Consider the following 16466-nt stretch of genomic DNA (forward strand, 5'->3'; position numbering starts at 1 on the left):
GTTTTAGTATTGATTGTTTTGATAGTGTTTTAACAACATTTAGCTATTAATTATTTAAATAGTTTTTCATAAAAAGCTAAATGTTAAAATTTTACGTGGATTAATTTTTCATTAAAAAAAAAAAAAAAAAAAAAAAAAGCTATCATCGAACTCCACCTTAATTACTATACTAAGGACACAGAAAAATTAAGTAGCAAAAACACAGGTAAGAAGTAAATGATATTAAAATTTCAGGGAAAGTTAAAAGAGGAACACTAGCGCAAGCAACAGTGAAATTTTGGCAACCACCAAAATGAAATTACAATGGTGACAATGATGATAATCTTGACAAAATCAGTAGCAGCAAGAGCTATGCTTCAAATTAGCAAACTAATACATGGCTGCAGCTGACTAATATATAGCCAAAAAATGACACATTCCACAAAGAACCATCAACAGTTACAAAATTTTCATCCAAATTCATCTTAGCTAGCAACATTTTTCACCATTTCATATGCCCCTGTTATTATTATATATATATAAACGGTGGTGTTGTTCGCCACATATTTACTATTTACATTAAGCAAAAGAGTAGAAGCTAGAAGAAGACCTTCAGTTGAATGAAAAGTACTGCCAATGATTAGGTCGGAATCATGAAGCTTCAGACGAATCCCTTCAAAACAAATAATTGGAGTTGTTAACAAGCAATTTAATTGTAGAAAAATGGTTGCTAGCTAGATAAACTGAAATAAATGCAATTACTATAATCAAAAGTCGTATATGAAGAAGACTACACACTTTGTGGTACTTGACTTTCTGTGCAGCATTATCCATCTTCTGTATATATATTCAATATATGAGCAACTTTATCCCAATCCTCACCCAGATTATCCTTAATCCTAGCTGACAACAGAGGCACATTTGTTAATTTTAGTTTGTGAAGGGTCTTAACATACGGCAATCCATCAGGAAGCATCTCCAAATTTGTACAGGATCTGATCTCCAAGCATTTCAGACAAGGCAGTGCCCCTTCCTCCACATTCCACTCCTCTAGCGGCTCTAGCTCCCACAATTTGAGGACTTGAAGCTTAGGAAATCCTCCAGAACTACAAACCATTTTCTTCCCAGTGAATGTCCCAGAGAATAATCTCAAATTTCTGAGGCTTGGAAGCTTGTCCAACATTTGCATTGGGTCTTCTACAAGTCCAGATGCTGACAAAGTGAGTTCAATAAGGTTTTGTGGGAACTCTGACACAAGATTCTGATTCTTTAGGTTTCCAACCAAATGTATACTAGAGAGATCCAAGTGACCCGATAAAGACTCTAGTTGTAGATCCGAAGGCTGACCCAATTCGTTAAATGATTTCAACTTCAAAGATCGAAGATGATTTAGCTTGAGAACCCAATTTGCTACAGCATCCAGTTGCAAGGACATTGCCTCTGACTGAGAAAGCTCCGTTTTCTTGCATGTAAGACCCAATTTTGTGATGTTCAGAAATGTGTCCAGACCATCTATAACTGGGCTATCCTCATTTACAAATGCACCCCAGAGTGTTTGGATATCCACTAAGCAGCTGTCTTTTGGTCGAGGTGCAAATGTGCAACCAGAACTCTCATCCAGGAATAAATGTCGCAATTCCTTCATCATCCAGATTGAACTTGGGAGCGCATTGATGTGAGTGTGCTTTAAATCCAGTGTCTGAAGGTTTAGCAATTTGCTGATGAATGAAGGAAGCATCTCCAGGTCAGTTGACCTTAGGCCAAGGTACCTTAAGCGAGCTAATTGGCCCACTGCCTTGGGCAACTTTGGCTTGTACACCTGTTCAAGGTCTAGCACCCATAGAGAACTGAAACATTTGTTAGAGATGCATCGTTGAAGAAAATTACCTACATCTTCTCCAGGTCTGCTTCCTTCTCGAGCATCAAAGGATAGAAAAGAAACAGTGTCTCTGTAGCAAGTATACAGAGATGAGGAAGTAGTGCTGTCTCCATGAATATGATCAAAGCTGGCATGTCTACAGTCAAGATGGTCGACAAGTCGGTGTATTATACCACTGCTGGTGGACAAATTGTCCCCAATATGGCCATTATCTTGCAGAAAAGCTTCCCTGGCTTTTACGAGCCAGTGAACTCGCAGAGCATCAGGCAAGCGGCATGCTTTGATTTTTCCATTTAGCTTCCTCTTTGTCACTTGGATCATATTCCGGTTTACCAGCTCTATCAAACATTTCTCAGAAACACATTCTGGAGACTCTTTATCATTCTTTTGGTGCCCAAAACCCTCTGCAACCCACAATCCAATCAATCTTCTCAAAGAGATCTCAAAGTGTTCAGGAAATAATCCAAAATAAAAGAGACATCTCCTCAAGTACAATGGCAAATTCTTGTTGATCTCTTGCAAGGTTCCTGACCAAGAACCTTCATCTTTATTGAACTTGTCAATCACCCTTGACCAATCCTCTGGAAATACATTTTCCCTTGCCAGAAGTTCTGCAAGTTTCACTATTGCCTTTGGCAACCCGCCACATACTCTTAGTATTTCCTTCTTTTTCAATTCTAGCAACTCTAAGGGAATATTCACATTCAAAGAACGAACAAACAATGCCCAACTGTCATCATCACTCCATAATTGCAATCTGTAAGTGAAATTTCTCTCACTACTTTCTGGAGTCACTCCTAATTTGGACGAAATGAAAACTACCTTAGTTCCATTTGATAGGCCATCAAATGCAGCCCCAAGTTGATTCCATAATACTTTTGAGGATAACCCATCAATAATAATGAGGTACCTCTTATCCATCAAGAAATCATTCAGCAATCGCCTAAGCCTACATAAATAATCATCCCAATCCCCGTTTACAACTCTAATATTCAAATACTGAGCACCAACTAATTGTTCCATAACGCGGTTGATATTTGAGTCACGCACCCAACTAATCCAAACACGGTGAGGGAAATGATCTCTAATAGCAGGACTTTCATAAATTGACTTAATAAGTTTTGTCTTACCAATTCCTTCCATGCCCAGAATTGAAACAGTAAGACAATTTGGATCATCTCTCAGCAACATCTCCATAATATCATCCATTTTGGCGTCGAAGATAGGAACATCAGGTATCTCAGCCCGGCGAGAAGAAGATGATGATGATGCACCGCCATTGCCGTCAAAAGCACCAACGTCTTGAACTTGTTCGTCAGTAGGCGGTGGAGTTCCATCATCTATTTCATCAAAATCATCAAAATCATCATCATCAAAAGAAGACAATGAAGTAGCATCACCTGGTATATTAGGAACAAATCGACCAGGAAAGTTGGGTTGAAAAGGAATAGGAGGTGGTGGTGGCAAATTTGGAGGAAACCTTGGCGGTGGAATATACATTTGGTGTGGGAGTTTACCAAACCTTTTGATGATTTCTTGAATTTTACTCTTCATTTGATCCATCTCTCGCCGGAGTTTCCTTTGCGATTTGAGTTTGGAAGTATCCAAACCAAGATTTGTGAAAAGAGACGTATTACTTTCTTCTCTTTTAGACAAGAACAACCCAATAACATCCTCTGCAGAGCGAGAAAACAAGGAAACCTCCTCCATCCAAGCCATTTCTTCTCCTCTCAACTCTTTTGACTCCAAGTCCTTAACAAACACATGCAAGAATCTCATTTCATCTCTTACCCATCTAGCTTGTCTTCTAACAGAACGACTAATTTGTTTATGACTGGCCAAGACAATAACTTTCCTTATCACAGGGGACATAATACTCTCACCCACATCAAGTTGCTTCCTTACTGAAGAAGACGAATAAGAAGGATTAGGCCATGGCTCAACTCCTTTCCGGCGACTTAATTTATCAGTAGAGCGGAAGATTTCAAATCGGATACGGTCCAATTTCTTCCTAAGCTTGCGTTGATCGATGGAATCAACGAAAGAGGAAAAAAATTGAACTAGGGTTCCTTTTTGGGTATTTTGAGCTGCTTTTTCTAGTAAGAAATCAATTACCTCTTCAATGTCATAAGCAAGGTCTCTTTTGCAATCGAAATACTCAGAGTTAACAATATCTCTGAGTTTAGTTTCGATGCTTTCGAGCTCATCTTCCAAACCTAGAAATGGAACTGACTCGTTGACCAGCAGATCGGAGAGTTTCCAAAGCACCGGCGAAGAAACCAGTTTCCGATCCATCTGATAGATGAAACGACGACGAATAAAAGAAGAAGAAGAGAAGGTAGCTAAAAGAAGAAATGGAGTGTGTCATGTACGAATAGGTTTCTCTGTATATAGAAGGTTTGGCCAATGGGAAACGACTGAATGTCCATTCCCACTTCCTCTCTCTGGGTTCAGTAGAAAAAGAGAAGAGGGGCATAACTTAGTTGCTAATTTAATGAAAAAAAAAAACATTTTTAATTTTTTTTTATATTTAAAATTCCCATAATAGAAACAAAATTTTTGTAATTATAAATTATTATTTTCTTTCTTGTTCGAGTTTTTATTGGAAAGATATATTTATTTTTCTTTTTCATTTTGATTCTGATTCTGAAACAGGATATAATCAATCGGAATCCAACCGGTGATTTTCTAAATGGTTTTGAAAATATTGATTGCGGTTTGAGATCAAAATTTATTTAAGTTTTTAATTTTTTTTTTTTTTTTAGTTTTGAAGTATGAATGACTAATACAATTGTAAAATACTACCAATGTAACGATAAGTTTTAAAATTTATTTAAAAAATAATAATAAAATAAAAAATAAATAGGAAGTTCTACTGTCTTAAACTGCAATATTGGATTTTAAATTGAAACAATTGATTCATGTTAATTAAAAATCGGAACTAAATTAAGGTACATGATTGCTATCATATTAATTATGATAGGGGTGAACATTCGCTTCGGTCAATTTAGTTAATTCGATTAATTCGGTTAATTCGATTAGGTAAATAAATATTCGGTTAAAAATTCAGTTAAAAGAAAATTAAATTTTCCAGTAATAGGTTAAATATTCGATTAAAAGTTAATTTAATCGAATTAATCAAATTAACCGACTTTTAAAACTACTTAATTTTGATTAAATAGATAATAAAATTAAAAATTAAAAATATTTCAGTTGTTATTTTGAGTAAATAGTGATTAAATTTTTATTTCAATTAAAGCCGATTAATAATAAATTTCAGTTAAATTTAATCAGTTAAGGGATTAGATCCGCTTGTCCCATTCCTTTGCATAACATTTAAAATATTACCAACTTTAATCAAAATGTTTAATATTTTATAATTTTGCTTTGTGCCTCGTTCAAACTTTTGTTACATTTTTTCCAAAGTTAACTTTTTATCACTTCTTGTTTTTCCACAACCCATATTATTATGTCTGTAGACAAATTCTGCCCTTATGTCTCATTTGTTTGAAAAAAAGTAATTTTGTTTATTAAAAATAGTAATTTTACTTTTTTTTTAATAAAAGTAATTTTTTTTTTAACAGAGGAGTAAACTTGACTACTTAAGCTTAAAAATACAAGATCCTAGAGTGAAGTACGTTCACACAAGGGGCATTTCTCTTTTTAAAAAAAAATTATAATGGTTCTTTTTGACAAGGCTCGAACGTCCACCGTACAAGAAAATTTGACGTGACTTCACCAATTTGATGCTACCTCAATAGTGCTTTTTTCTAAAAAATAAAAAATTTTTTATTTAATTAATTTTTTATTAATTTAATATAAAATATATTTTATCTTCAATTTTTTTATCAATTTGTTGTGTATATATATTTTTTGAATCTTATAATTTGTTGTATATTTCTTAGAAAGTCAATTTTCTAATTTTGTTTAATTAGTAAAATTGACAAAAATTACAAATTGAAGCCTAGCTTTTTAATGTTCATTGAATATAGTAAAAGCCAAAAGAGTAAATGAGATGTGGAAAGAAATAAAAAGCCAATGGACCGTTCAATAAAATAGAACGCACGCTCAGAAAGCACCCATAATAAAAGTTGTTTATTATTTTTTAATTATTTTCTAAAATTTGAAATATCCATATAATAATTGAATATGTTCCCTAATCCCTATTTATGTGATTAATTAATAATAACATTGTCGATAACTCAATAAAATAAATAAAGATTTCTTCTTTTTACTTTTTCAAATTATTAGATTTTAGGCTTTAAAAAAATTGAATAAATGATTTAAATTGTCAATTAGAATATTTCATTATTGAGTCACTCATGTATTGGAGGATATATCAAACTGTGCACGGCAATAATTTTTTAAGTAATTTTTAGCGTTATCAATCAAAATGCTAAACACTATTTTTTTCATATAGCGTTTGAATTTTAAATGTTTAGATTTTAATATTTTATGAACAACTACTAAAAAAGCTAATAGTTAGGCACCACTAACTAGCAAAACAATTAATTTCGCCAAACAGACACCCAAAAAAGAATTCTACTTATAAAACTCATCTAATTGACTGATAATAAGAAAGAATACTTTATTTTTTGAGATGTTATTAAGAAACTCAATAAAATCATCCCTAAATAGTACAAAATCCAACCATAAAGACCCATACAAAATAGGTTAATGAATTGCTTTTATTATATATGAGATATGAGATGGGCATGTGATGAAAGTCTGGCTTTATTCACTTTGAAGTCTTCTTTTTCTTTTATACTAAATTTTTAAGAAATCACTTGCAATCTTCTGTGTAATTGGTTTATCAGTAAAAAAAGCAGAGCTCTCAAGTTTGAGCTCTGAGTATGGAGTTTTTTTAAACACTTGGGAGGAAAAGCTCTCGAGTTCGGCCCTAGTATCGATCTTTTTTAAATATCTAAGAGGGAGCGCTTTATCTCCTTTTGTAGGCCTATCTAGCGCAAATCCGAATTAGTGAGACCAATAGACTCCAAACAAACACCAAATAGTAAAAAAAAAAAAAGCAAATAAAGGTGCATAGACAAGCTTAAAAAACTATAATTGTAGAGACTCCATCAAAGTCTTTCTAACAATTGGAATCCACTATGTTGTATATTAATAAAGCAATTCTTTTTTTTTTTTGGGAATAAAGTAATTCTTAAAGCGATTTGGAGGTGAATTTAGGGGAATAAAAAATGTGGTATTGCTATTTACAAAATTGGTATTTTAAATGTTTTTGCAAAAAATAATTAAGGATCACTATTAAAATATTTCAAAATTTTTAATTTAAAGAATTAGCTCAATTAATAAATGGATTTACTTTCCATCTTATTAATCTGAGTTCAACTTTTGGAACAAAAAACAAAATGAATATTTTTTTTTATTTAGGATTCTCTTAATCTCGCTATGGATAAATTTGCTCGTCCTTGCCCTTTGTATGTACAAAATGGTGTAGAAAAGGAAAAGAAAGTGAAAATTCAATATTTTCAAAAAATTTTTACACTGAAAATTCTATATCAAAATATTTTTTAATCCCTCGCCTTCGAAGGTAAAAGGGCTAACCCTGGAGAGTTTGTTTTATTGAACTCATGATATAAATTATGGTGATCAACCCTGCAAGTGTTCTTTGCCTGACCTATCCATTCGGGTTAAATACAGAACATGGCTGAAGTTAATAAAAAAAAGACAAAAAAAAGTGTTTCGTTTAGAAGACTTGAATTCCAAACACTTGAATAAGAATCTTCTTGGCATTTGAGCTTAAGTACTATCTATAGTTGAAGTTCTTTCCTGGATTATCAATCTTCTATGCAGTATGGCGAACATGCGCGATTTTATTCAAATCTTCATTTTGTTTATCTTTCAGGCTTGATGACAACACTGGCATTTTTGTGAGTTTTACTCCTCTGAGGGTTTTAATGCATCGCAGTGCATTTGGAAGCATCTTTAAATTTTTGCAGGATCTAATCTCCAAGTTTTTCAGATTAGGCAATGCTCCTTCCTCCATATTCCATTCCTCTAATAGCTCTAGCTCCCAGAGCTTGAGGACTTCAAGTTTAGGAAATCCTCCATACTTGCAAAGCATTTTCTTTCCTGAAAATGATCTGGAAAACAATCTCACAATCTCACAAGTTTAGGACTTCAAGCTTTTTTTTTTTTTTCTTTATTTCCGAGGAGCGGTCAAGTAAGGTGACATGTGTAGAGAGAGTAATTATTAGGAGCTTTTAGTCTCTGAGGAGATATTTGGGCATGGTGATCAAACTTTGGCTTTGTTGACTGGAAATCTTTCCTTTTCTTCTACACTGGAAATTTCTAAGTTATTGGCTTTTTCAGTAATTTTTTTTTCTTTTTTTTTTTTTGAAGAGAAATTTTTTTTTTTCTTTTTACAACACTCTTCTGTAAACTAAAATTAGAGTAACCAAAAAAAAAAAAAAAATTGAAATGTTATAATTTATTATGTCAAATAATTTGTCATTTTGCCTGGCAAATTTCAAATTTCAACTTTCAATAAATAATTATTTATTATTTGGTTTATTCATTTAAACAATTAAAATTATTATAAATTTTAAAAAAATAACACACATGCTTGAGACAGTACCAAGCATAAAGAGAAGAATAATTATGGATAAATATTCAATATTACACTGGAAATTACAACAATAACAGAAGAATTACAAGCAACAAAGACATCTCTGATATGCCTTACTTATTATTAGACAAAAACTGACATTAATCATGCATATATTTGCTAGAAACAAACAGAGCAATTGAACTTCTGTTCTGCATTATCAATCTTCTATGCAGAGGAGGCGCGCATGCGCAATTTTATTCAAATCTTCATTTTGTTTATCTTTCAGGCTTGATGATAACACTGGCATTTTTGTTAGTTTTACTTCTTTGAGGGTTTTAATGCATCGCAGTGCATTTGGAATCATCCTTAAATTTTTGCAGGATCTAATCTCCAAGTTTTTCAGATTAGGCAATGCTCCTTTTTCCATATTCCATTCCTCTAACAGCTCTAGCTCCCAGAGCTTGAGGACTTCAAGTTTAGGAAATCCTCCATACTTGCAAAGCATTTTCTTTCCTAAAAATGATCTGGAAAACAATCTCACAATCCTAAGGTTGGGAAGCTTGTCCAGTGTCTGCATTGGATCGTCGATCAGTCCAGAAGCAGACAAGGTGAGTTCAGTGAGGCTTTGGGGAAACTTAGATATAAGATCTTGATTCTTTAGCTTTCCGACCAAATATATATCAGAAAGCTCCACATTGCCTGACAAAGACTGCAAATGTAGATCCCATGGCTGACCTGATTCATCAAATGACTTCAACCTCAGAGATTGAAGGTGTTTTAGATTCAGAACCCAATCTGCTATATTAAACAGCTGGAAGGACATGGCTGCTTTTTGAGATGGGTCTGATATTTTGCATTTCAGCGCCAATTTTCTGATGCTTAACAAACTGTCTAGGCCATCTTTTACTGGACTATTCTCATCAATGAATACACCCCAAAATGTTTGAAGTTCCAGTAAAGAGCTGTGTTCTTGTTGGGGGGTAAATGTGCTGCAGAAACTCTCATCTAAGAAAAAATGCCTTAGTTTTTGCATCTTCCAGATAGTAATGGGGAGAGTATTGATGCAAGTGCGCTTCAAATCAAGCGTTTGAAGGTTCAGCAATTTGTCAATGAACATGGGAAGCATTTCTAGGTAAGTTGATCTCAATTCTAGGTATCTCAAGTGAAAGAGCTGACCTACTGCCTTGGGCAATTTTGGCTTGTAAACTTTCTCAAGATCCAGCACCCATAGGAAATGGAAGCAATTGCTAGAGATGCATCGATCAAGAAAGTTTCCTATGTCATGTCCTGCTCTACTTTCTTCTCGAGTATCAAATGATATAAAAGTGACAGTATCTCTATAACAAGAGTTAAAGGAAGTGGTGTTCTTTCCATGAATGTGCTCAAAGATGGGATCTTTCTGATCAAGATGGTCAGCAACCCGACGTATCGCACAATCGTTTTCATTGTGACCTCGGAGAAAATTAGCTTCCTTGGCTTTTGCAAACCAGTGTACTCGCAGGGCTTCTGGTAGGGAACATGTCTTTACCTTCCCATTGGGTTTCCTCTCTGTCACTTGAACCATATTATAACTGATCAACTCTCTCAAACACGCCTCTGCAGCATCTTCAGGGGAATTGTCATCATTCTTTTGGCGCCCCAAACCCTCAGCAACCCACAATGCCATCAATCTTCTTGCAGGAATCTTATAACCCACAGGAAATAATCCAAAATAAAATAGACATCGCCTCAAATACAATGGCAAATATTTGTTGATCTCTTCCAAGACTGTTGACCAAGGTTCTTCATCTTGATTTAGTTGGTCAAGTGCCGTTGACCATTCCTCTAGAGTTGCTTCTCTATGTGACAGTAATTCTGCTAATTTCACAATCACCTTAGGCAACCCCCCACATTTTCTTAAAATATGTTTTTTCAGATTTTGCTCTAGCTCTGGAGGGATCTTTATCTTCAAAGCATGTGTGAACAATGCCCAGCTCTCATCATTGCTTCGCAGATGCAGTCTGTAAGCAGAGTTGGTCTCGGTGACTGGCGGAGCTTCGGATAAGCTATCAACAAGGAAAATTATTCTTGTGCCATTAGATATGTCTCTGAATGCCGTTCCCATTTCTCGCCAAAATTCACTTGCGTTCGAGCCATCAACTACGATGAGACACTTCTTATCCAATAATAAATTATTAACCATCTCCCTCAGCCTATTTGAGTAGCTTTCATTTCTGACACGTTTTGGACATTCTTTATTATGAAGGCTCAAAATCTCTTCCATGATAGCATAATCACTTGATCTAGCAACCCAGTTCCGGTGAGGGAAATTATCTAAAATAACCTGGCTGCCACAGATCAACTTTGCAAGGTTTGTCTTGCCAATGCCTTTAACACCCACAATTGAAATGGTGAGGCAGCGAGGATCATCTTTGAGCAGTTGTTTTGTAACTGCATCAACATCCTCTTCAAAGCTAACCATATCAATATCAAGCTGCTGAGGAGTAGCAGTAGGAGGAGTTACGCTTGGATATCGGTCACTGTGCCATGTTCTGTGATGAATGGCGTCATATCTTCGTTCTGAAATATCAGAGACTTTAACTTGGATTCGAGCCATCTGTTGGGCAACATTACGTTGAGAAATGAAATTACGGGGAGACCAAAATAAGCTTTTGGGATTACGTTCATTTTTAGTCAAGAAGAGCCCAACAACATTCTCAGTGGAGCGACAAACATCGCAAAGTTCTTCCGTCCATGCTATTCCCCTTTCACTCAGTGTTTCTCGTGATTCAAGATCTTTTAGAAAGACCTTCAAGGACTTGAATTCATCTCTTAACCACCTGGCTTGCTTTCTAACTGCAGGCCTGAGCTGTCTCTTGGTAGCTAAGGCTTCAAACTTAGAAATTACAGGCGAAACAATCGTCGTGCCTATTTCCAAATCATATGGGCTAAAGGTATCATGCCAAGAACCAGAACGGAAAAACATGCCGAATATTCTGGAAATATTAACTTTGATCAGTACCAATTTTTTGTAGAATCTATAAGAATCTGTCAAATCGATGAGTGCCAAAACATAAAAGAACTGTCTTGGAAGATCAACAAGGCTCAAAATGCAGCGAATAGTAGCTTCTCTGCTCCTCCTTTGGGCTGATCTGATTATCAACTCATCAATAAAATCTTCAATGTCATACATAATCTCGATTAATGCATCTGGGGACAATACATTCTCCGACCAATCAGCATATTTTCGCAACTGGGCTTCGATCCATTGGAATTGATCTTCAAATCCAAGCAATGAATCAGACTCTTGAACAAGAAGATTCAAAATTTTTCCTAAAACAGACAAAACGGTTTGTCTTGCCATGTCTGGGTTAGTTGTTCTGGGAAAGGAAAGTATGTTGCAGAAGAGAGAAGTGAAGGGACGAGCCGAAGAGGAGTAAAGTATGGATTTTTTTCTTTATTTCGGAGGAGCGGTCAAGTAAGGAGTTGGGTCAGGGACAGTAGTTGTTATAAGTGTTCTAGCTGTTCGAAATTATATGATCCATCCATTCATATTAGCAATCAGTTGAGAAATAATTTATATTTAATAAAATTTTGATGATGGTTGTTTTTGAAATGTAAAATGACAGTTAATTGTATAATTATTTTATTTTTATATAGTATGACATATAATGTGTATACATTTATATTTCATTTTATAGTCAATATATTATTTTTTTCAGTTTAATTTATTACATAAATAAGAATATTTATTAAATTTTTTTAAATAAATTATAATTTTTAAATAATTATAAAAAATATTAAATAAAAAATTTATTAGTAATTATTTTATAAAATTAATGAAAACTAAGTATAATTTAAATATAAATCACTTACTAGCCGATAAGAAAAAAACTTCAAAATATAATTTATAAGATCAGAAACTTTTATTATTAATCAATTATGGATTAAAATGCTTACAATTTTAGCGTTGAATAGAAATGAATTAGATATAAATAAAATTAATGAGTTCACCGACCAACAGCAAAGCAAAAAGAAAGCACGTGTTGTTAACAGTGGTTCTTCTTGACTAGGCTCCACCAATTTGTTCATTGAATATAGTAAAAGCCAAAAGAGTAAATGAGATGTGGAAAGAAATAAGAAGTCAATGGACCGTTCAATAAAATAGAACGCATGCTCAGAAAGCATCCATAATTAGGCATTGCAACCGGTTCGGTTCTAATCGGAACTGAATTGAAACCGAATCGTACTATAGATGAATCAAAATCGAATCGAAATCGACGGTTTATAATTTTGAACTGCAACCGGCGGTTCAAGGGCCGGTTAAGATTTACAAGATTCATGTGAATGTTAAAATATGAACTGGAACCGGCCCCGAACCAACGGTTAATCAGCGGTTCCGGTCCGGTTCAAACCGGATGCACAAAAAAATTATAGCTTAAAATTTTTATAAAAAAATTTATATCACTTGATTTGATTGTAGTTGATTTGATTTATGGTGAAGAGAAGTAAAATGGTATATAAGTTATAAAAAGTGGTGAAAAAAAATACACATTTTTTGACTTAATTTATATAAAAAATGGTACATGAATAATTAATTTATATAAAAAAAATACTTTCAAGTGTACAAAAAAAGAGTGTAATGGATAGTTTTTGATATGATAGGTGTTTTTTATTTATTTATTGGTAAATAAATTTTATTCATTTTTAATAATTTATTTATTTATTTACTGTAATTTACGAAATTATCCAAAAATATAGCTGTTATTTTTCTGTTATAAGGGACACTTTGGGAAACTAATAAATGAGAAATATGTATAAATATGATGAGTTGATGATTTTTTATTTCACAACCAATTATATCCTAACTCTTCTCTTATTCTCAATCAAAATTCTCTCAAATTTCCATAATTCATTATTTTTTCTATTGCTTTATTTTCCTTAATATTGGAATTATCTATTGTTTATTTTTTATTTTCTTACATCCAATTCCAAATTCTTTCTCTAATCTCAATTTTTTCCATTCATAAATTTACCTCATTTGATTTTTTAAATAATTTTCTTAGTAATTGAAAATAATAATTTTCAACTCATTCCATTAATTTTATATTTCATTAATAGTTTTTTATATTAGTAAATTAGCAAAATTTGTAAATTTAATGTAATAATAATTCTAAGTTAGTTAATAGAAGTTTTTCTTTAAAAATTTTATAATAATTTATTTAGTTAATAAAATTTAAACATTTTAAAATTATTATTTATTCATGAATTCGGAATCAAAATTTTATTATTTTTTTAAAAATTTGCGTAATGCCGGAACCGTAATTTGAACCGCCGGTTCGCCGGAACAGTGCTGAACCGTGCCGGAACCGGAGGTTCAAGGGTCGATTCCGGTTCAAAATTTTAAACATCTCGAACCGGCGATTCAGTGAACCGGAACCGGCGGTTCACCGGCCATGCCTATCCATAATAAAAAGTTGTTTATTATTTTTTAATTATTTTCTAAAATTTGAAATATCCATGTAATAATTGAATATGTTCCCTAATGCCTATTTATGTGATTAATTAATAATAACATTGTCGATAACTCAATAAAGTAAATAATGTAACACCCCTTCCCGGTCCACCTGTAAACCCGAATGAACCGAGTCGAGATGATACAAACTGGTTGACTGTATGGTCTGACATGCTGAAAACATACTATATATTGAATATAATAACATGCTGGTACTGTTTACAAAAATAATGTAATTTATATTTACAAAACATGATACTAGTTTACAAAATGAAATGGGCCCAACTGAGTGCCCTGTACATGCCATAAAAAGGGTAGACAAAGATACATATTAAAATGAGTAGCTACCCTGAAGACTGAGTCTTCTACAGATGAACTGCAGCAGTTGTAAGCGGACTCTCTATGGACCAGTCTCAAAACCTGCGAGTTAAACAGGTAACTCGCTGAGCAAATAATGCTCAGTGGATATCTCAACAGATAAAGAAACAATTAAACACATACATATATAGAAAGAACCATGGAAACATATATGGCACATGTAAGCTCACACATTATGATACTTTCATGATATCTTGATTATCTTTTGTACTGTTTATAATACTGTATAATTCATGAAATGTTATGTCAAGATATCTGTATGGCTCCATAAGGTTATAGTGAAACCGAAGTGATAAGAAAAACTGTATGAAACTGGATGAATACTGTATGCTTGGCTGCTATGGCCCATATAATCATATCCACTCAACGGCCTGTAGCCGGAGTAACAAACTGTATGAGGTGCAGATCTGCTATCCTATGTCGCGACATGGTCTTATCTACATGGTTTCTACCTAACCTCAATGGAGCATAATGTTGGTATAGCAATAATATAACACAACATCACATTAATAGTTCATAACTTCATAATTCATAATGTATATTTGATTTCACATCATTTGCATGCTTGAATGTTGTTTTGGTACATGTTCTAATGTTGTATTTGATGTTAAAATGATTGGAGGCATATAAGTGAAGCAAAGAAATACAATTGCATTGCAAAAGAAGTCCAAAAGTGCATGAAAACACAAGTCGCGAGCGCGTACTTCAAAGTCGCGAGCGCGTAGAATGCAAAATAAGAGACAGTGAGTTATCGGGCACAACTCGCGAGCGCGTACTTGAAAGTCGCGAGCGCGTAGTGTGCCAAATGAGAGACAGTGAGTTCTCAGGCCAAACTCGCGAGCGCGCGATGAAGGTCGCGAGCGCTTCCAGGCCAAGGGCCAAGTACGCGAGCGCGCACTTCACAGTCGCGAGCGCGTAATGTGCCAAATGAGAGTCAGAGAGGTTGCGAGCACAAGTCGCGAGCGCGCACTTGAAAGTCGCGAGCGCGAGATGTGCCAAATGAGAGTCAGAGAGTTTCAGGTGAAAGTCGCGAGCGCGTAGTTCAAATTCGCGAGCGCGAGAAGGCAACGCGAACTCGTCATGCGATTCGCGCGCGCGCTTGCAGCCTGTACTGTCTGTACTCTTTTGGTCATATCTCTCAATATACAACTCCAATTTGGATGATTCAAAAACCCATGTAAAGCTAACACATAGAGGAACAAATAACTCTTCTATAACACTTCCTAATTCCATCATTAACTGGGGTCAAAATCAAGATGAAGTTACTGGTAAAATTTCCAGCAACCCCTGTTTCAACATAAACTCAATATTCACTTCATTTACTCAATACTACCCCTGTTTTCCCCTGTTTTCTCACCATTACCAGTCCTCCCACTCAACATGAAGCAATATTTGTCTCATAGCAACACACCACACAAATCTCATACAAAGAAAATGAAAAATAACAAGAGATATCAAACCTTTACTCCAAAAACGCGTGAGCTCTGTTCTAGCTTCTTTTCTCTACACTCTTTGAGCTTCCTTCTCCTATACACATCAAAATTCTTATAACTTATCTACAATATCACTCAATTAGAGGTTGAATAACAGAAAGCTGCAAGTAATTCTACTTACTTGGAGAAAATTGAGGTTGCCTAAATGGATGGAGAAATAAAGGAAATGATGGAGATGGAGAAGATGAAGATAATCATGAAAATGGGAAAGTGAATGGGATGATTACGGGTAAGCCATCAAAATAGATGTGAAACTTCCTAAATGAGACCTCAAGTAAGAAAAGGCTACAACTTAATACCTAAGCTCAATCTTTTAATGCAAATCACTCCTCACCTTTATACCTTAATCTTTTTCTCTCACTCAAATAAGTCCACTTCTAATCTCATTCTACCCCAACCGGGTTTGGTTCAACTCGACTCAACTCCATGCAAGACTCGACTCAATGCAAGACTCAAATCAGTAGGATGTCACAAATAAAGATTTCTTCTTTTTACTTTTTCAAATTGTTAGATATTAGGCTTTAAAAAAATTGAATAAATGATTTAAATTGTCAATTAGAATATTTCATTATTGAGTCTCTCATGTATTGGAAGATATATCAAACTGTGCACGGCAATAACTTTTTAAGTAATTTTTAGCGTTATCAATCAAAATGCTAAACACTATTT

At 34.1% G+C, this 16466-nt stretch overlaps 2 protein-coding genes across 2 annotated transcripts; both read right to left on the minus strand.

The window, feature by feature from the left end:
* Nucleotides 1-206: 206 nt before the first annotated feature.
* Nucleotides 207-4319, minus strand: LOC105628405 (putative inactive disease susceptibility protein LOV1). Its single transcript, XM_012209810.4, has 2 exons — nt 778-4319; nt 207-652 (listed from the first exon to the last, which is right to left on the minus strand). Exon 1 carries the CDS (start codon nt 4151-4153, stop codon nt 806-808), a length of 3348 nt encoding a protein of 1115 aa, XP_012065200.1. The 5' UTR covers nt 4154-4319; the 3' UTR covers nt 207-652; nt 778-805.
* Nucleotides 4320-8465: 4146 nt separating this feature from the next.
* LOC149498759 (putative disease resistance protein At1g59780) lies at nt 8466-11941 on the minus strand. The gene has a single exon (XM_089719674.1). It carries the CDS (start codon nt 11773-11775, stop codon nt 8650-8652), a length of 3126 nt encoding a protein of 1041 aa, XP_089575800.1. The 5' UTR covers nt 11776-11941; the 3' UTR covers nt 8466-8649.
* Nucleotides 11942-16466: the final 4525 nt, after the last annotated feature.

This window comes from Jatropha curcas, chromosome 1 (assembly GCF_041381405.1).
Source record: "Jatropha curcas cultivar XTBG-Jc1 chromosome 1, XTBG_Jcur_1.0, whole genome shotgun sequence".
Classification (NCBI taxonomy): domain Eukaryota; kingdom Viridiplantae; phylum Streptophyta; class Magnoliopsida; order Malpighiales; family Euphorbiaceae; genus Jatropha; species Jatropha curcas.